An 18,463-nucleotide genomic window follows, 5' to 3' on the forward strand; every position below is an offset into this window, starting at 1 on the left:
CAACCCAGGGATCGAACCCAGGTCCCCTGCATTGCAGGCAAATTCTTTACCATCTGAACTACCAAGGAAGCCATAAAGGGGAACCTTAGTGGTCATTTAATCTAAGTGCTTGGCTGATGAGAACTCTCACATTCCTTAATTCTGGTGGGTGTTTTGTTTAGTTTTTGCCTGTTTACAATGGTTACAGAGAGCTGGTGCTACTGCTGCTGCTGCTAAGTTGCTTCAGTCATTTCCAATTCTGTGTGACCCCATAGATGGCAGCCCACCAGGCTCCCCCGTCCCTGGGATTCTCCAGGCAAGAACACTGGAGTAGCTTGCCATTTCCTTCTCCAATGCATCAGAGTGAAAAGTGAAAGTGAAGAGTGAAAGTGAAGTTGCTCAGTCGTGTCCGACTCTGTGTGACCCCATAGATGGCAGCCCACCAGGCTCCTCCAACCATGGGATTTTCCAGGCAAGAGTACTGCAGTGGGGTGCCATTGCCTTCTCCGACAGAGAGCTGGTGAGCAATAATTCTGTCCCACTGAAATGCTTCTGGGCTGTACACATTTGACTCTCAGAGCAGGCTATGTAGGTTGAATTAGCCCTGGTTTCAATTAAATTCTAGGTAGGTCATATCCACCTTCAAACAGGAAATTTTCTCTGCTCCTTGCCAATGCAAGAAACCCATTCTTCCCAAGGGACAGTCGTCTCTGAGGGTGTCACAAAAGACCTGGGAGCTTAGCTCAGGAAGTTTCAGGGATCCTCTAATTCCTCTTCTTGATCAGGAAGTCGTGCTCCTAGATTACCTTCAGGCCTGAGACCAAAGGCTCACCCACACTTTGAGGTGAAGATGAGGGTGGGTAGAGGGTACCCCATTACAACTGAATTTCAAGTAAACAGCAAATAATTTTTTGCACTAAAAATATTTCATGGGACACCGTTATACTAAAATCTATTCATTGCTTATCTGAAATTCAAATGTAACTGGAAAGCCTATATTTTAACTGGCAATCCTACAGATGAGGGATCAGCATTAAAACTAATGACTCCCCTAAGATGAAACCTGGGATTAAGGAAAAAAGAGGCCACAGTGAGCCGTGACTTTTTGAGGAGAGGAATGAAGTTGGTTTCTTTCACGCTAATTAAGCAATCACAAACGACCCCATCAGAAATCTAAACTCGTGATTAACATGGGACTCGAGACCAGGGGGAAAAAAAATGAAAAAGGTTAAGAGCCAGAGAAGCAATCTTCACAGAAACGGCAGCCAGCAGACGGAGTTGGTCCCAGGAAGGCAGGTAAGAGCAAAGCCTTTTCACCCACTCTTTCAGAACAGAACAGGCTTTGGCAGATTCCAGTGGACTCCTCCAGCCTTTCTGATACCTGGATGTCGGCAGAATTCTCCTCAATATTCACAATTCTCCGACTTTTAAGGGTTCACAAAGTCTCCTCCTAGGTCCTACCTCTAGACTGCCCAGAAGCAAAGCAGAGAACCAGGAAAAGCAGTTGTTCAGGCTGTAACTGGCTCAGGAACAGCTGTGTCTACTCCCTTAAGAACCACTTTTCTTGGCTCAGGTAGGATGAAGTACATTTGCTGTCCCGCCACTGTTTGCCAAGGCTCGAAACTGGAGGTATAGATTTACAGAAACGAACTTAATGCAGAATTCGTTTTGTGTCTGTCATTTTGAACAGAGTTCATCCCCACATTATTCACCTGAGATGATCAGTAAGGTCAACTGTGACTTCTTTACAACTGGGAAGCGCAAATGACACATGCAATGCCCCAAGGAAAGGGTTCATGGGGTGAACTCTCCACTCCCCTTTTCCACTTCTATTCAGCTGTTTTAAATGGGCTCATTAATATAACTCTATGGGGATCAGACCTATGCAATTCACAAGAACAATAAAAGGAATGAAAAACGCACAATAGCAAGGAGAGAAGAGAAATCATTGTTGGTTTTTAATAAGCACACTCTAATAATGACCACTAAAGTTCATGAGCTTTTTACTTGTTTGTATCATAGTTTAAAATTTCATATTTTGGGGACAGTTTCCTTTGTTGGAATTAATGGGCTTGAAGGATGCTGTGCTGAGACACATGCCCATTATATCATCATAGCCTTTTATTTGTCCAAGGATTGATATAAAATAATACCTCTGGAGAGAAATAACTCCTCTTATTAATCTGTCTTGAGCCAGGGAAAGTAAGGAATGAATTAAAATGCTTTTTGTTTATTTCTCTACAAGTTTGTGGTATAGAGTCAAATTAATTCTCAAATCACAACTCAGTTTGAAAGTTTTTTCCTTTTGTTTGTGGTTTCTTCTTTGAACTTAAATTTCAGTTGGTAGAAAGGGGTTAAAAACCTGAGCAATTCCCACTTGACATCTGTGAAAGAAACAAGTACGAGTCCTTGCAGAGAGAGAAAACAGAGGGTTTGGATATCGTTTTCAGTCACCTAGCGAGAATGTCTTTGTGGGTGTTTTTGAGATGGTAAGAACACTCTGGATGCATGAAATGACACCTGTGTGTCCCTGCTGCTAGGTGTCCCGTGGCCTGACCCTACAAGATGCCAAGAGAAGAGGTTCACTTCTTCTATGGTTCCCCCAGGAAAGGGCACAGCCACTCTTATGTCACGACTGAAGAGTAAGTTCAAAATCAGACCCAGCGGGGTTACAGTTTGCCGTTTGCTGACACAGCCTTTGGCTTCCACCAGCACATGTTGGTCCGTAAATCTCTCTAGTGTTTATTTCTCCAGAAATAAACCTGGCAATGAGGTAAGGAGACCCTGAGGTCCTACAAAAGGTCTCAGGTTTCTCTGAGGCCAAAGAGGCAAAGAGGCAGGGAAGGCAAAAACCTGGATCTTGCCATTTTTGTTGCATTCTTGGCTATGAGGCCTTTACTGTGGGTTCCCAGGCTGAAAATCCTGTCTGAGAGCATGATGCCTCTGTCCTCAAGCCTTGCCTGACTGCTCCACTTGGGCTCCCAGAGGTGGTTTGCAGATAGAACAGAGGCAAGTTGCCAAAGGACAGTGAGGTTGAAGGGCAGGTGCGTCCCTCCACCTGCTGACTGAGTCCAAGGTGAAGAGGGTGGTCATAACCTTTGCATCAATGCTTTACCCTAAAGAAAGGTGTTTTGTATTATGAATTATTTAAAAATAAGTATTTGCATGATTAAACATTTCTAAGTGCTAAGCAATGTATACCAGCTCAAGATGCTATTCTCTCCTTTGAAAAAAATCTTACAACCTACTGGGAGAGTTAGGCATGGGAGTAATTTCATCAGGTATAAGTGCTGTGACGGGGACATAAGCCACAGGACATACTCTGCAAGGTGAGAGTGGGCAAGGGGTGGTGGCGGTAGGAGGGGCCCCTCTCTGAGTGGAGACTCCATCAGGACAAATGAGGAATCTGGGTTTTATTTGGACCATCTCGTAAGTGATCTGCTCAGAACTTCCTGCAAACCTGCTGTCTTGGGAGAGAACTGTTGAATTGCTTTACTGGAGTGAACTAGCAGGGGCAAGAGAGATGGAGAACCTGTCAAAGGCACTGAAGAGGAATTCAGGCTGGAGTATTTCTTCGGAAGACCCTAGTGGGATTCTCTAATATCCCTGCATGGTCAAATGGGATGTGGTGGTGAGATCTTCTGAAAAAAATGTCCCAACAGCAAAAATGTACTCTTGAGGGGTGCAACTGCACATGGTATTAGGTAGTATATTTTTCAGGATTTGCATGATGACTCAACAGACTATCTCTGTGAAACCACAGCTGAGAAGTTCTCAGTTGAGGCGGCACAAGCCACCTATGGAGCTCGTGAAAATGCAGCTTCCTAGGCACTGCTGCCCAAGAGGCTGACTCAGTAGGTCTTGGGGTCAGGGGCCCAGGATCTGTACTTTAACATGCATCTCAGACAACTCCCTTGCAGGAGGTATTTGGGTGACATCTGAGGAGCCCTGCCCTGCTGGACAATGGGTTCTTATGGTGTGTCTGGCACATCCCAGCATTTTGGGCCCTCACTTCCTGTGTGTGAGCGCAATGTGACTGTGGTGTGAGGAGTTCAAACAGAGCTCTGTGTGTGTCAAGATGCCCAAGGGGGTGACCACAGACCTAGGAGGGAGAATGAGAGCACAGGCATGCTGGGAATGGAATCATCTGCCTTTAGTCATGAGAACCCGCTGAATGTCCTTGTAATAGCTCCATTCCAGGAAGGGGTGATGTGGTCAAAAAGGCACTGGCTGGGTACCTCAGGCCAGTCGCTGTGAATGCTGGTTCTGCCACTCTCTGGTTGTGCAACCTTGGGCATTTTACCAGCCCAAAGTCTTGGGGATGTCAGATGTGAAATGAATGTCATACCTACCCCTGAGGATTGTTGTGACAGGGCCAGTAGCAGGGTGCTCACCATAGTGCTTGGCAGGGTTGTTGTGAGAATTAAATAATCTAATGAATACAGAATGGTTATCATGGTACCCAGCTTAGAGCAGACATTAAGTCAAAGTTAATTTCCATTTCTTTTTTGTGGACTGACAGTTGGGGAAAATGTTTTAAACTAGTCCTGATGGAAAGATAACTCAGTCCACAGAAGGGTCAGCTGCCACTGCACCTGTTGCACTTGGAGCCTGGGTGCTGGGGCCCATGACAGTTAGCACTGCTGCTCTGGACACACACCTGAGAGGCTCCTAGAGACGGTTCTGTCTCTGTATATGCATGCTGGAGGCCCACGGGTGCCTGGTGTGGGGTGGGGTGGAATAATACTCCTTGGGGACTGAGAGATGCTGCTCTGATCGCAAAGCCCCTGTGAAGAGAGAAGATTGACACATGTTTCATCATAATCTGGAGCAAGGTTTCCATACCAAGGTGGACTTGTCTGTCTCTCGGGCCAGGGCTGCAGGGATTGGCATCCTGACAGTGATTCTGGGAATTCTACTACTTCTCAGCTGCTGGTACTGCAGAAGACGAAGTGGATACCGAAGCTTAAAGGTCAGTAAAGTTATCACTGCTGAGTCTCTCCAGTTCCAGGACTTCCCTTCTCCTTCTTTCTCTGAAGTTCTGGGGAGTGGAATGACAGTCTCATGATCACCTCCAGCACTGATTCATGGTTCTGATGCATCTCTCTCTACGCTGTACATCTTATAACTCTTCCTTTGCCTCTGCCCAGGCATGAATCCCAACCAGGAACTTGGCCCATCTTTCTGATTCCACTCACAGCAAACTCAAGGGCCTGCCTATATAGCTGATGGTTTTGGGGGCAAGGGGGAAGGCTTCGTGGTCCTCTTGTACAGTTGAACAGAAGTACATGAGACACTCCAGGTCTTACCAATCCTTCTGGGGATTCCCACTGGCTCTGTTACTCCACTTAGTGGCCCATTCTTCTTACCCTACCTCTTCACCCCTTTCTTTCCAGGGTTCCTGGGAATTCTAAGTTCTTCTAACTCTATTAGCAAGCAGTCCAGCATAGCCAGGACCCATGTAGCCATCAGTGCAGGAAACTGTCCACCCCTCAGCAGCACAAAGCACCGCCAGGTTTTTAACAGGCTCCTCCCTCCTTTGATGCTTGATGTGGTTTTATTAGGATTTTTGCTCCTTTACCCATATGAGCAGGAAGTTAACAAATGACAATGTCCAGTCTTGGGGTACCAGGATCCTTCACAAACAAGCAACATCAACAGAGTCACTAACCTATAAAGACCACAGGTTTCAGAAACCTTGCTTCAAAGACAGGTATCAGTTTGGAACTTAAGCATCCAAAGGCATTCTCCACAGTGAGCAACAGGATAGAAGGAGAGTTGCAATTTTTCTTTCTCCTCTCTATTACAGATCTGAAAGCTTCTGAGGTTGATATATAATGGGGAAAAATTTTTATCTTTACAAAAGATGTTGGAAAGTCCCCTTCCTCATTTAGCAACACTTCATTCAGAGAAAGTGGCTTTGTGGTGGAGAGGAGGGCTGGTCTGGGTGGAGGGCTAGAGCCTGGCAGTCTGAGAAGGAGAAGTTCAGTTCAGTTCAGTTCAGTCGCTCAGTCATGTCCGACTCTTTGCGACCCCATGAATCGCAGCACGCCAGGCCTCCATCACCAACTCCCGGAGTTCACTCAGACTCATGTCCATCAAGTAAGTGATGCCATCCAGCCATCTCATCCTCTGTCGTCCCCTTCTCCTCCTGCCCACAATCCCTCCCAGCATCAGAGTCTTTTCCAGTGAGTCAACTCTTCGCATGAGGTGGCCAAAGTACTGGAGCTTCAGCTTTAGCATCATTCCCAGGGCTGATCTCCTTCAGAATGGACTGGTTGGATCTCCTTGAAGTCCAAGGGACTCTCAAGAGTTTTCTCCAACACCACAGTTCAAAAGCATCAATTCTTTGGCGCTCTGCCTTCTTCACAGTCCAACTCTCACATCCATACATGACCACAGGAAAAACCATAGCCTTGACTAGATGGACCTTAGTCGACAAATAATGTCTCTGCTTTTGAATATGCTACCCAGGTTGGTCATAACTTTTCTTCCAAGGAGTAAGCGTCTTTTAATTTCATGGCTGCAATCACCATCTGCAGTGATTTTGGAGCCCCAAAAAATAAAATCTGACTGTTTCCACTGTTTCCTCATCTATTTCCCATGAAGTGATGGGACCGCATGCCATGATTTTAGTTTTCTGAATGTTGAGCTTTAAGCCAACTTTTTCACTCTCCACTTTCACTTTCATCAAGAGGCTTTTAGTTCCTCTTCACTTTCTGCCATAAGGGTGGTGTCATCTGCATATCTGAGGTTATTGATATTTCTCCCGGCAATCTTGATTCCAGCTTGTGTTTCTTCCAGTCCAGCATTTCTCATTATGTACTCTGCATAGAAGTTAAATAAGCAGAGTGAAGGGGAAGGTGAAAATGGTAGCTTCAAATTCTTCTCCTTGCTGGAAAGCTTGGCAAGTCCCATGTGACCCTTTTCCTAATGCCCATCTTGCCATGGTGTCCCAGATATAAATCATGAAAGGGTGAATGTGGGGAGACACAATCACCAAGCAGCAGCCCTCCAGTGTGGTGGCATTTATGGGAAGGAGAAGTTCTTGAGTCTGAATAAGACTCCAACCATAGCAAAGCCTTGTGTTGAGAGGTTAGGGAATATAACTCTTTGCTCTCTACTATACACTTCATGTGTACCTCTAGAACAGGGTTGACATTGCCTTATAATTTGTTACTTTTTGCTTCTTCCACCCCTTCTCTTTATCCCATTTGGAGCTGATGCGGAGAGTATTTTTTATTCACCTTTTACTTCCAGAGCCTAGCATGATGCCTGGCACACAGCAGTCACCAAATTGTATGGCATAAGGATTTGGTCTCACTCTGCTGTTGACTTACTGGTGGCCTTAGATTTTCATTTCTCTGAGTCTCATTTGCTCTATTATACACCTAGACACAGATGACATAACATGATGTATGTCTCTTTTTATGTAATATATGCTTTCTTCTATAATTAAAAAAATTAATTCTATGTTTACATATTTTAAAAAACTATGATTAGTCATTCAAGGAATAAAAGCTCTACAAACTCAATATGTTGGTATCCATTCCTTCAGTTCAGTTCAGTTGCTTAGTCATGTCCAACTCTTTGCAACCCCATGAATCTCAGCACGCCAGGCCTCCCTGTCCATCACCAATTCCTGGAGTTCACTCAAACTCCTGTCCATCCAGTCGATGATGCCATCCAGCCATCTCATCCTGGGTTGTCCCCTTCTCCTCCTGCCCCCAATCCCTCCCAGCATCAGGTCTTTTCCAGTGAGTCAACTCTTTGCATGAGGTGGCCAAAGTATTGGAGTTTCAGCCTCAGCCTTAGTCCTTCCAATGAACACCTAGGACTGATGTCCTTTAGGATGGACTGCAGAGTGAAAAAGTTGGCTTAAAGCTCAACATTCAGAAAACTAAGATCATGGCATCTGGTCCCATCACTTCATGGGAAACAGATGGGGAAACCGTGGTTACTTTATTTTTGGGGGTTCCAAAATCACTGCAGATGGTGATTGCAGCCATGAAATTAAAAGACACTCACTCCTTGGAAGGAAAGTGATGACCAACCTAGATAGCATATTCAAAAGCAGAGACATTACTTTGCCAACAAAGGTCTGTCTAGTCAAGGCTATGGTTTTTCCAGTAGTCATGTATGGATGTGAGAGTTGGACTGTGAAGTAAGCTGAGTGCCAAAGAATTGATGGTTTGAACTGTGGTATTGGAGAAGACTCTTGAGAGTCCATAATTGCTAGCTTGATGCTACCCAGACAAAAAAGCAACCTTTCTCCCCCCATTCTGGTTCAACACTCTTATCTTAAATGTGTTCAATGCAAGAATGACAGTCTGAGCCACGGCCTCCAACACTGAACATTTGCCTGGCTGTTCAACCTGCCATCCCCCACTCCTTCAGCTCTTGACCAGTGACTTGCAGAGTTTCTGGAATTTTTATGAGATTTAAAAACTGTGTTTAAATTCCCTGGTTCCATCTAATGTTTAAAACTGGAGTCATTTATTTTTAAAATTAATATTAAAATCTTGTTTTGAGACTTTCATATCTACTGAAAAGCCAGGTTGGGGACCAGCAGTCTAAGAAATGTAGGTAAAATTATGTAAAGTAGTGCATTAAGTACTGTATTTAATTACATAATTACCTCCCTGTCTCTCTTTGGTGATTCTGTTTTCATTATAAAACAGAAAAACATAAATGACGATTAATGCAAGCTTCAGGTACCACTTTTAACCAACTTTTACTAAGCTTTGAAATATGTTTATTTTTCCACTTTCATTGACCACAGAATGGTAGAAAGGTTGGTTGGAAGTAAGGTCTCCTAAAATTTCTTCCTTGCCCAACAATTCCTCTTAGACCTGAAAAACATCTTTTGAAAGGAAAGACTGCTTTTTGCAGAAAAATGATTTATAAGGCATTGGAAGCTGGCTTTCATATTTATGAATTTTATTCTTTCACTTCTAAGTTGAGGACATAACACTTCTGATTCTTGGGGAAAAATTCAAAAGTTCTCCGGTCAGCTCAGTTTACACTCACATCTTTCAGTGTCATGTTTCTCAATTTGAGTCAGGGGCCCCTGCACTCAAATAACCTAGGGTTCTTGCTAAAATGTAGAGTCTGGGACCATCTCTGGTGGTCGGACCTAGGACCCTGTTTGAACACACACACTGAAGTTTGATGCAAATACACAGAATTGGCAATGAACTGGGGAAGTGAATCAAGCTCTTAACCTATGGTAGGTGAGGATTAAAAAAATAAGGAATAAAACCAATAATCAAGGTAAAGGGAGAGAATGCATTAACACACCTTGTGCTGTGCTATGCTGTGCTTAGTTGCTCAATCATGTCTGAATCTTTGCAACCTCAAAGACTATAGCCCGCCAGGCTCCTCTGTCCATGGGGATTCTCCAGGCAAGAATACTGGAGTGGGTTGCCATGCCCTCCTCCAGGGGATCTTCCCAACCCAGGAATGGAACCCAGGTGTCCTGCATTGCAGGCAGATTCTTCACTCTGAGCCACCAGGGAAGCCCAAGAATACTGGAGTGGTTAGCCTATCCCTTTCCCATGGGAACTTTTCGACCCAGGGATTGATCCAGGGTCTCCTGCCTAGCAGGCAGATTCTTTACCAGCTGAGCTACGCAGGCAGCCCACTAAGGTATATCACTGGGAGCTGTGGAGGGGAGCAGAATCTCCTTGGATCCTCTCATCAATATTGGGATCCTTGTGCTTATATACTTCCAAAAGGTAGTGTCAATAAGGACTTCAGAGGAGAGTTTAGGAAAACTTCTTTACAGCCGGCAGACTCTATAGGTACCAGCCCCAACCATGTCTGGTCTCATCCAATTGATGATCCAAACACTTCTCCTCCCTGGGAGACCCGTCCGGATGCCATTCTCTTTCAACCCAGTAACGCCAATAATCAACCGCAGTCTACAGGCCAGCCTGCGGAGGAGGCACTGAAACCTGGCCCAGCCTCGCTGTTCCAGTTCCAGCCAGAACCCCAGACAGCTGCTCATGCCCTACTGGTGGATTTGGTTCACAGATAACGTTTGGGTCTGTAACTTAAAAAAAAAAAGGAATTAGGTGCAAACATTTAAAAGTAACATTTTATGCAAAAATCTTAATTTCTAGTTTATTTTTTTGAAAAAAAAAAAAATCGAAAGATCTGGCAAAACTTGGCAGCTATGCAGTGGTTTGTCCCTTTAGAAGGGACACATACTCCCTCCTTTTCTATGGCCCCCACCTGACCTCCTCCTTCCTCTAAGGGTCAGATCGTAGTGGGGTCATGCCAGGCACAGGCAATAAGAAGTGCGTTGCCTGGAGAGCCCTGGATCAGCAGTATCAGTATCACTTGGGAACTTGCCAGAAATGCAAATTTATAGGCTTCACCCTACACCTACTATGTCAGAAATTCTGGGTGTGAGCTCAGCAATCTGTGTTTAACAAGACCCCCAGGAGACACTGCTGCATTCTAAAGTTTGAGAATGACTATTGTGGAGAATTTAATGGTAAGAACAACTAAAAGTCTGCTTTTTATGATCACAATGTGCCAGCAATTTAAAACAACACCAGTAATGAAATACTCCACTTCATTTGGGCAGAGTGCCTCTGCAGTCCCTGTTTTGGTACGTGTCTCTGTCTTGCACAGATTGTTGTCATTCTATTCTAGGGATGGAGAGCATCACCCCCTCAACCTATGCAAATAACCAAACTATAAGCTTTTACCCACCCCTTCCCCCAATAATTCAAAGTGCACAACAGCCTTAGGCTGACTTGTCATTGTTGTGATGCGACTTGGAAGCTTAGCATTACAACCACAGTATTTCTATCACAACACAAGCATTCAGTGTTTCAGATATATTGCTGTCATTATGCTGCTGCTGCTGCTAAGTCGCTTCAGTCGTGTCCGACTCTGTGTGACTCCATGGGCGGCAGCCCACCAGGCTCCGCCGTCCCTGGGATTCTCTAGGCAAGAGTACTGGAGTGGGTTGCCATTGCCTTCTCCAATGCATGAAAGTAAAATGTGAAAGTGAAGTCACTCTGTTGTGTCTGACTCCCCGCGCCCCCATGGACTGCAACCTACCAGGCTCCTCCATCCATGGGATTCTCCAGGCAAGAGTACTGGAGTGGGGTGGCATTGCCTTCTCTGTGTCATTATGGGGAAGGCAGAAATAGACAGTGTCCCTGCTATCAAGCTGTTCCTATGTTTCTCCTCACCGTGAAACCACCTGCTGCCTCTCTAGCTCTGATCTACTCCTCTTGTAATCATTCTCTGAGATCCAGTTTTATATTTCACTCTTTTTCTTCCTTTCAAAAATATTCATTGACCAACTAATAGATGTCAGGCATAGTATTAGGTGTTTTCTTGTGCTCAGTTATGTCCAACTCTTTGTGATCCCATAGACTGTAGCCTGCCAGGCTCCTCTGTCCATGGGAGTTTTCCAGGGAAGGATACTGGAGTGGGTTGTCATTTCCTCCTCCAAGGGATCTTCCCGACTCCCCATCTCCTGCACTGGCAGGTGGAGTTCTTTACCACTGAGCCACGGGGGAAGCCTAGTTCTGAGAGGTAGGTAACATTATTTTAATATTACTGATGAAAACACTGGAATTCAGAGAGATTAAGTGACTACCTGAGGATACACTGAGGATAAGTGGCAGGGCCAAGATTAAAACTCATTCTTAAAATGTCAGCTTCCTTCTCCTTTTCTTTAATGCACTCAATTATTTTTTCTCATCCATTGACCTTCATGAATTCACATTTCAGGACAAAAACATTCATGCTGGTACTCCAAGTACCCTAACAGGAGGATGTTCACATGAGTGGCTTGGTCAACAGGACAGCAAATTGCCTTTTCAAGAGAACAATTGTGAACCTGTGGTAGGTTGAGATCCTGCATCCTGGTGTTTCTGTATAAGCCTACTTTTAACTCTAATGAATAAAATATTGCTATTTAAAAAGCAAGGGCAATGTGAATATATTTAATGCTACTGACTAAAAAATGGTTTAAATGTTAAATTTTATATGGTATATTTTACCATAATAAAAAGTAAATAGTAAGATTAAAAACAAGGGAATTCACAGAGGTTTTCTTAAATTGTGTCCTCTCATATCCAGAGTTTCCTGGGTCAATAAAGAAACATCTACGTGTAAGGCCCAAAGGAAGAACTTGGTTCTGGATACAATGTCCTCTTGTCTCATGTTGTTTAGTATAATTGCTTTTGTCCTGAACATAGACATAACTAACAGAGGAAAAAAGTGCCTATTATTAATTGTATAGAGTTGCACTGTCCAATAGTTGCACTGTAGCTACTAGTCACATGCGGTTATTGAAACCTGAGATGCAGTACTTTGAATTAAGACATCCTGGAATACATACTAGATTTCAACAACTCAGTATGAGGAAAATAACATAAAAATCCACTAATGAGTTTTATACTGACTATAGGTTGAAGTGATAATATCTCACTTCAACATGAAAGTGGGGTTAAATAAAATATATTAGTGAAATTAATTTTGTTTCTCTTAATTTTTAAAAATGCAGCTACTAGGAATTTTAAAACCACTATGTGGTGCTCTATTTCTACTGGACAGTCCCGGTATAGATGCAGTAATTATAGCTTTTGAGAGCACTGGCTCCAGAGCCAAATTACTATATTTGACTCTTAGCTCTATGACTGGCCAGTTGTAAGACATTCATCAAGTGATTTAACCTCCTTGTGCCCCAGTTTCCTGACCTGTAACATAAAAACAACAGAAATATTCCTGAGGTTGTTGTGAGCATTAAATGAGGGCCTGATAGAATTGTGCTCTGTTGATAGAAGCAACTGCCTTTAGACACAGCTATCGGGATTTACGCTTGTGGTAAAGATGCTGTGTGATCAGTGTCTGTAACAGGTCTGAAAAATTTGTAAATTAGGACTTGGGGCTTCTACTGATAAAGATAATCCAAGGAAATTTTGGGGAAGCCACTTAGCCTTTTTTCTCTGCTGTTATCCCCCCACCACCGCCCAAATGACCTCACTGGGTGGAAATTAGATATGGGCAGTCAAACGAACAAGTTTCAACCCAGAGAAAAAGTATAAGCATGCTGCTAACTATTTTGACTTAATCCCTCTTCCAGAACCATGTGTGCTGTTGTCGAGCCCACGCTCTCCTTTCTCATCTCCACAGATTCCCAATGCTCCACCTGCTTATGAAAAACTGTCCGCAGAACAGTCACCACCACCTTATTCTCCATGAGAGCCAGCGAGGCCTTGAGAGGTGCTGAAATGATTTTCCGCATGCTTTTGCTTGAATTTGATGTGGACATGCAATGCTCTGCTTCAGAATCCTGTAGAAACAGTGTATATGATCATCTCTACTAATAAGCTGAGTGTCAAATTCTTTGTAGGGCAACTGATTGAGGAAATGATGAGAAATATTAAAATGGGAAAAGCTTTGTCAATAAACATTGTAATGGATTGATACTATCTGTGCTAGTAATAATAAATCTACAATGTTATTTTCTGAGGGAGAGCATTCAAGTGTGTGTTCTGGGACCACTGGATTTAAGTTAAAAATGTGGCTAAAAACTACTATTCTGATTTTTGAAGAAGCAGCCTCTTGACCAACATGAACTCTAACAGAACAGTTGCAGGTTAGTCTGTGTTATGGAGTACTCAAAATGATACCTTTACAGGTTTAAGATCAAAGGCTGAATGACCTAACAAATTACCGTCAGATTCATCTGATCAGGAATCAGTCATGTTTCTTTGTGTTCTACAATTCCATGGTGCAATAATAACACACTGCAGAGATCCTGTAATTTTAGTAATACAGTTCGTGCAGTTCTAATTACATTTCACTTCAATGCTCAATGCTATCATAATTAATGACAAGGATTTCCTGTTAAATCAAAAGGTGGTGTAAGGACTTAAGTAAAAGCTACGCTAGTTTGGCTGATACCTTGCCTTCAATGTCCCAAAGGCAATTTAGATTGTTTGGGTTCTCAAATTCCTCTCAAAAGAACATACAGAAGAAATCATAAAGGATCAGAAATTCTGGAATGGTGTCTTTATTTGTATAGCAACATTGCAATTTATGTGACATCTACATATTATTATCTGTCTAGTGTTTTTCTTCTGATCAAGCTCATTTGAATTTTTTTGGCTTAACTTATATCACCACTCTAAATGGAAAATCAGTATCACTTTTTGTAAGTAGGGAATAAAGATGAAAAAGAAGATAATGAAAGCAAATTACTTTCACTGGAACCTAGAAAGATACTGATGATCACAGCAGGCCGTCAGCTTGAGACCTGCCCTCATTATTAAAGAGGAAGATTGGCAAGAATTGACATAATTAGAAGGCTTGTAAGAGAAAGAGACAACTTTCTCACTCTCTGACTATGTGTCTAATGCTGAGTCAGTAAACCACCTACCATCATGTTGTGTCCGTGGAAATGCCAGTGTGGCAAAATTGCATCATTTTCACTGAAGACAAGCTTGCATGGGGTGGGGGGGGACACTGAGTCAAGATATTTAGTACACACACTGAAAAAAAAAACATCATTCCACAAAGTACTAAAAGACATCCCATCTTTCCTGATTCTGTCCAGTCTTACCACTTAAAATAAACCCTCTCTCCCCTTTTCAAACAAATATATTCTGAGAAGGAAAACTTAATTAGGATTTGGCTAGTTCCTAATCCTCATCTGTCTGAGCATCAGTCCTCCACTTCTACAGAAGAACCTGTATCCCTGTGCCTAACCACAACTGCTTATTTATCATTGTGTGTCACTGATGGTAGGGGTGGTAAACAATCTTCCTGCTATTAATAAAGTCCCAGTTCCACCCCTGCTGTAAACAATCTTCCTGCTATTAATAAAGTCCCAGTAGGAATGTAAAAAAAATTGTTTTGACAAAAGAATAACGTTGGAGCCCTATCTCACATCATTATAAAAATTAGCTAAAAAAAAAATTCATAGAGCTGAGAGTTGACTACTTTTTAGTTAAGACTTCTTGTTTTTCTTAGGAGAAAAAGAATAAATTTTTGCAAAGTTAGATTTGGTAATGGTCTCTTAGATATGACAGAAAACCACAAGTGATGTTGGTAAATGGAATTCATCAAAATGAAAAGCATCGTGCTTCAAATGATGGAAACAATAAAAAAGAGAAGACACAGCACTGGGAGAAAATATCTGCAAATGATATAACTGATAAGGGATTTGTATGTGGTTTATATAAAGAACTCATAACAACAAAAAAATCAATTAAAAAAGTGAGCACATTTACACTACATATATTATATATATATACATATATATATATATACATATATATATATAAATAAAATCATGGGTTCACACTGATAACTCCAATTCTAAATCAACTACAAAGTTTTAGTTGTAACCTTTTTCATTCTAAACTCTTCATATTTTCAAAGCCATTTTCCCCGCTAGTTGGATAATGACTTCTGTTAATCTCAAATTACCAACTTATTGCATTAATCACCTTAGTATGTAAGCATTTTACCATCAATCTGCCATGCCATTCCATGCCCCCTCAAGAGATGTCGTCCAGTCTGCTCAGATCCTGACATCTTGCTGTGGACTACCACCAGCTAGCTCCCTAACTGGAACCCTCCTTATCCTGCTCAGGTGTCCAAACCCTGTGCCCAAGCTTCTTAACTGTCTGCCTCCCCCTGACATAGAACTCCTATGGAACCTACTGTTCAAATGTCCTCTTTATCACAGCTGGGCTCTGACAACCTTAGTTCAGTGATCACCAACCCCATCCCCTTACCCACTGTGCACATGACCTCCTCAAACTTCTTTGGCTGCTCACTCCCTACTCTGGGCCAAAGTCACCCCTGCCCTCACCTTCCCACAAATGTTCTATCTTCTGCAGAGACTTCATCGCCACTCACTGGCCACTACTATTACCTACACCCTACACCACAACTTGGCAAAGAATAATAATAATAAAAAAGAACCTATGGCTTGAGCCCTGGACTCCTTCAAGATCCCCAGACCATCATTCATTGAGTTCTCTCTTTTCCTCATGGACAAAGGCTCTGTTCACAGCATTCTTCAAGGTAGTGTTCCAGGCGATGGACAAGCTTCACTGAGTTTGCCAGAGAGAGGCTAGAAGAGTGAGATTCCATTTAAAGGAATAGAAAGTGCCAGTCAAAAGAAGAAACTGCTTCCTTCACAGAGGCAGCTACACTTTTGAAAATCAATCTCTGGACTGGAGATCAGCTGACAACTCTGGGAGCCATGAGTTGAAGATAGCGGAGTCACACGGGAGGAGCCTGGGTCACTGAGTCACTACTGGAGGAAAGCTTCCCCCATCTAGGAATGCTTTGATTAAATGGGGGTAAATTGGCCCCAAAGAAAATCCATGAACTGTTAACACATTGCCAAATTTGATACTGAAACCCAAGGCTGTTACTTAATACCTTTTTGAGGACCTTCAGGGCTCTGCCCCTGCCCACATGAACTGACCAAACACAAACCAGAAGCCTCCAGGGGAGAGAGGTCTCTGTGATCTTTGCAACCAGGATTAGGCTTCCACCCTGTTGAACACAATTATAATTCAAGAGAATGAGCCTCACCCTGGGCTGTGGGCATGATCCTCTACTGCAGTGTGCCCTACCATTATGCCTGTCCAGCTCATGGGCAGAGAATACATAATGGCATGGAGCTGCTTTGATCTCAGAAGCTTCCTGCAGAACTGGGTTAAGATTAGAGTAGTCAGAGCTCATGGGTGACCTCCTCTGGCTGCAATCAGTGTTTTCCACTTATCCAAATGCACCGGACAGGTAGTATCACTATTTGTGCAGTGAGCAGAGCAAAGTTCGACAGTTCTGCTCTTCCCTCATCCACTCACCCTGCACCAGCCCTCAGAAGCTGTTTTCTCATTTTTGAGACAAGGTGAAAGTCTCCATGGGTCTCCTGAGGAGATTATGATACTATAAAGATGAAAAAAAAAAAGCTAGCCAAAAGACTTTTAGCTCAAGTTAGTCAGTGAGAAGACCAGACTGATTACACAAACCAATGAAGTGCTCAAGTCACCTCCAATAGAGACCAGTTCTCTGAAATTACACACACTGAGTTTGGTAGTACTTATAAATATCTGGACAGGTCCCCTCGTCATTTGAGAACATTGTAGATCTTCTCCCAAAAGAACAAAAGTGAGCCCCCTAAACTCTCATTCCATGGCTTGATTTTAAGGACAGTCACTTAAGGGCTTCCCTGGTAGCTCAGACGGTAAAGAATCTGCCTGCAATGCAGGAGACCCAGGTCACTTAAAAGTTGCTTCAAAATCCCTTAATCTCAAGTGACTCCCAGAGCATATTAAAAGCATTTCAGAAGGACACAGAACAACTTCGAAGGGAAATCATGGATGGTTTGAAAATACATATTTTAAAGAAAGCCGAAAACTGCTATCCCAAGAAGCTATGGGTGAGATGGAGGAAGAGTGGAAAATAAAAGAACAGGAAAAAATGCTTGGCAACTTGAAAACACAAAGGAAAGAGGCTTTCCACGGTAAAGAGGGCCCATTAAAATCTCTGAAACTGCACTAAAGACAGTAAGCTTGCCTGATTTCTCTAGAGAGTACATCGTTGATGGCAACTTGAAATTAGATAAAGAGAGAGGCAGACACTTGAGGACTCTCTGGACTGTCAATCAGAAGTCAGTCTGAAGGAATCCACCGACTCTGACAAATGTTTCCTTAAAAAGGTTTGAAGGAGAAAAACCGATGACTAGTTTAAAAGTGAAGAAAAGTAAGTAAACAAATCACTTACAGTTGAAATGAATGCTTTCCAAAGTAGACAAAGTCTTTGCAGTCTGAAAACAGTTTGAAAGTGAGGTCCAAAAACTTCAGCTAAAACTTCAAATAGTGTCTGAACTATGTTAAGAATTAAGAATGTGTGACACAAATTTGCAGAAAATAATCAAGGAGAGAATTTACTGCATATAAATTGAGAAATGTCCCAAAGTCCACAAAAATATTAGTCATATACATCAGAAGGATAATCCCCAGAAAGTATGGCCTTGAGAAAGAGCTGGAAAGAAGCACTTCCTTTTATCAAAGCTGGATTGTCTCCCATGAGAAAAAAAGCTCAAAAAACTTGTTTAGCAGCTGAAGGTACAAGTCCATCCCAAACTCCCTAACTCTCCTTCCCTCTCCAACCCTCCCACCAGCAACCATAAGTTCGTTCTCTAAATCTGTGAGTCTCTTCCTATTTTGTAAGTTCATTTGTATCATTTTAGATTCCACATATAATGGAACTCTGTTCAATGTTATGTGGGGCCTGGATGGGAGCGGGGTCTTGGGGGAGAATGGATACATATGACTTTGTATGGCTTTGCTGTTCACCTGAAACTATTACCACATTGTTAATCGGTTATAACTCAATACAAAATAAAAAGTTTAAAAAAAAAAGTTGTCTAGCAGTTACTGAGCTAAGAAAATAATCAAAACAGACAAAACTGGCTGGAGCAGTT

General features: G+C 42.7%; 1 protein-coding gene across 2 annotated transcripts; it reads left to right on the forward strand.

The window, feature by feature from the left end:
- The first annotated feature begins 334 nt into the window (after positions 1–334).
- MLANA (melan-A) lies at positions 335–13,486 on the forward strand. 2 transcript variants are annotated; one of them, XM_060409434.1, is made up of 5 exons: positions 335–499; positions 2,520–2,621; positions 4,855–4,951; positions 11,737–11,850; positions 13,144–13,486. In XM_060409434.1, exons 2-5 carry the CDS (start codon positions 2,545–2,547, stop codon positions 13,210–13,212), a joined length of 357 nt encoding a protein of 118 aa, XP_060265417.1. In that variant the 5' UTR covers positions 335–499; positions 2,520–2,544; the 3' UTR covers positions 13,213–13,486. The 2 variants fall into 2 exon arrangements, with proteins under 2 accessions (XP_060265417.1, XP_014948689.1); XM_015093203.4 differs by lacking the exon at positions 335–499 and adding an exon at positions 1,232–1,275.
- The last annotated feature ends 4,977 nt before the right edge of the window (positions 13,487–18,463 follow it).

The sequence above is a fragment of the Ovis aries genome, chromosome 2 (assembly GCF_016772045.2).
Source record: "Ovis aries strain OAR_USU_Benz2616 breed Rambouillet chromosome 2, ARS-UI_Ramb_v3.0, whole genome shotgun sequence".
Lineage (NCBI taxonomy): Eukaryota > Metazoa > Chordata > Mammalia > Artiodactyla > Bovidae > Ovis > Ovis aries.

Bases quoted from the DNA above. Each gene is read 5' to 3' on its own strand.
- MLANA (XM_060409434.1), top strand. From the start codon at position 2,545: ATGCCAAGAGAAGAGGTTCACTTCTTCTATGGTTCCCCCAGGAAAGGG. The intron at 2,622-4,854 runs GTAAGTTCAAAA...CTCTCGGGCCAG, and splicing joins TCTTATGTCACGACTGAAGA to GGCTGCAGGGATTGGCATCC. The intron at 4,952-11,736 runs GTCAGTAAAGTT...TTCACATTTCAG, and splicing joins GTGGATACCGAAGCTTAAAG to GACAAAAACATTCATGCTGG.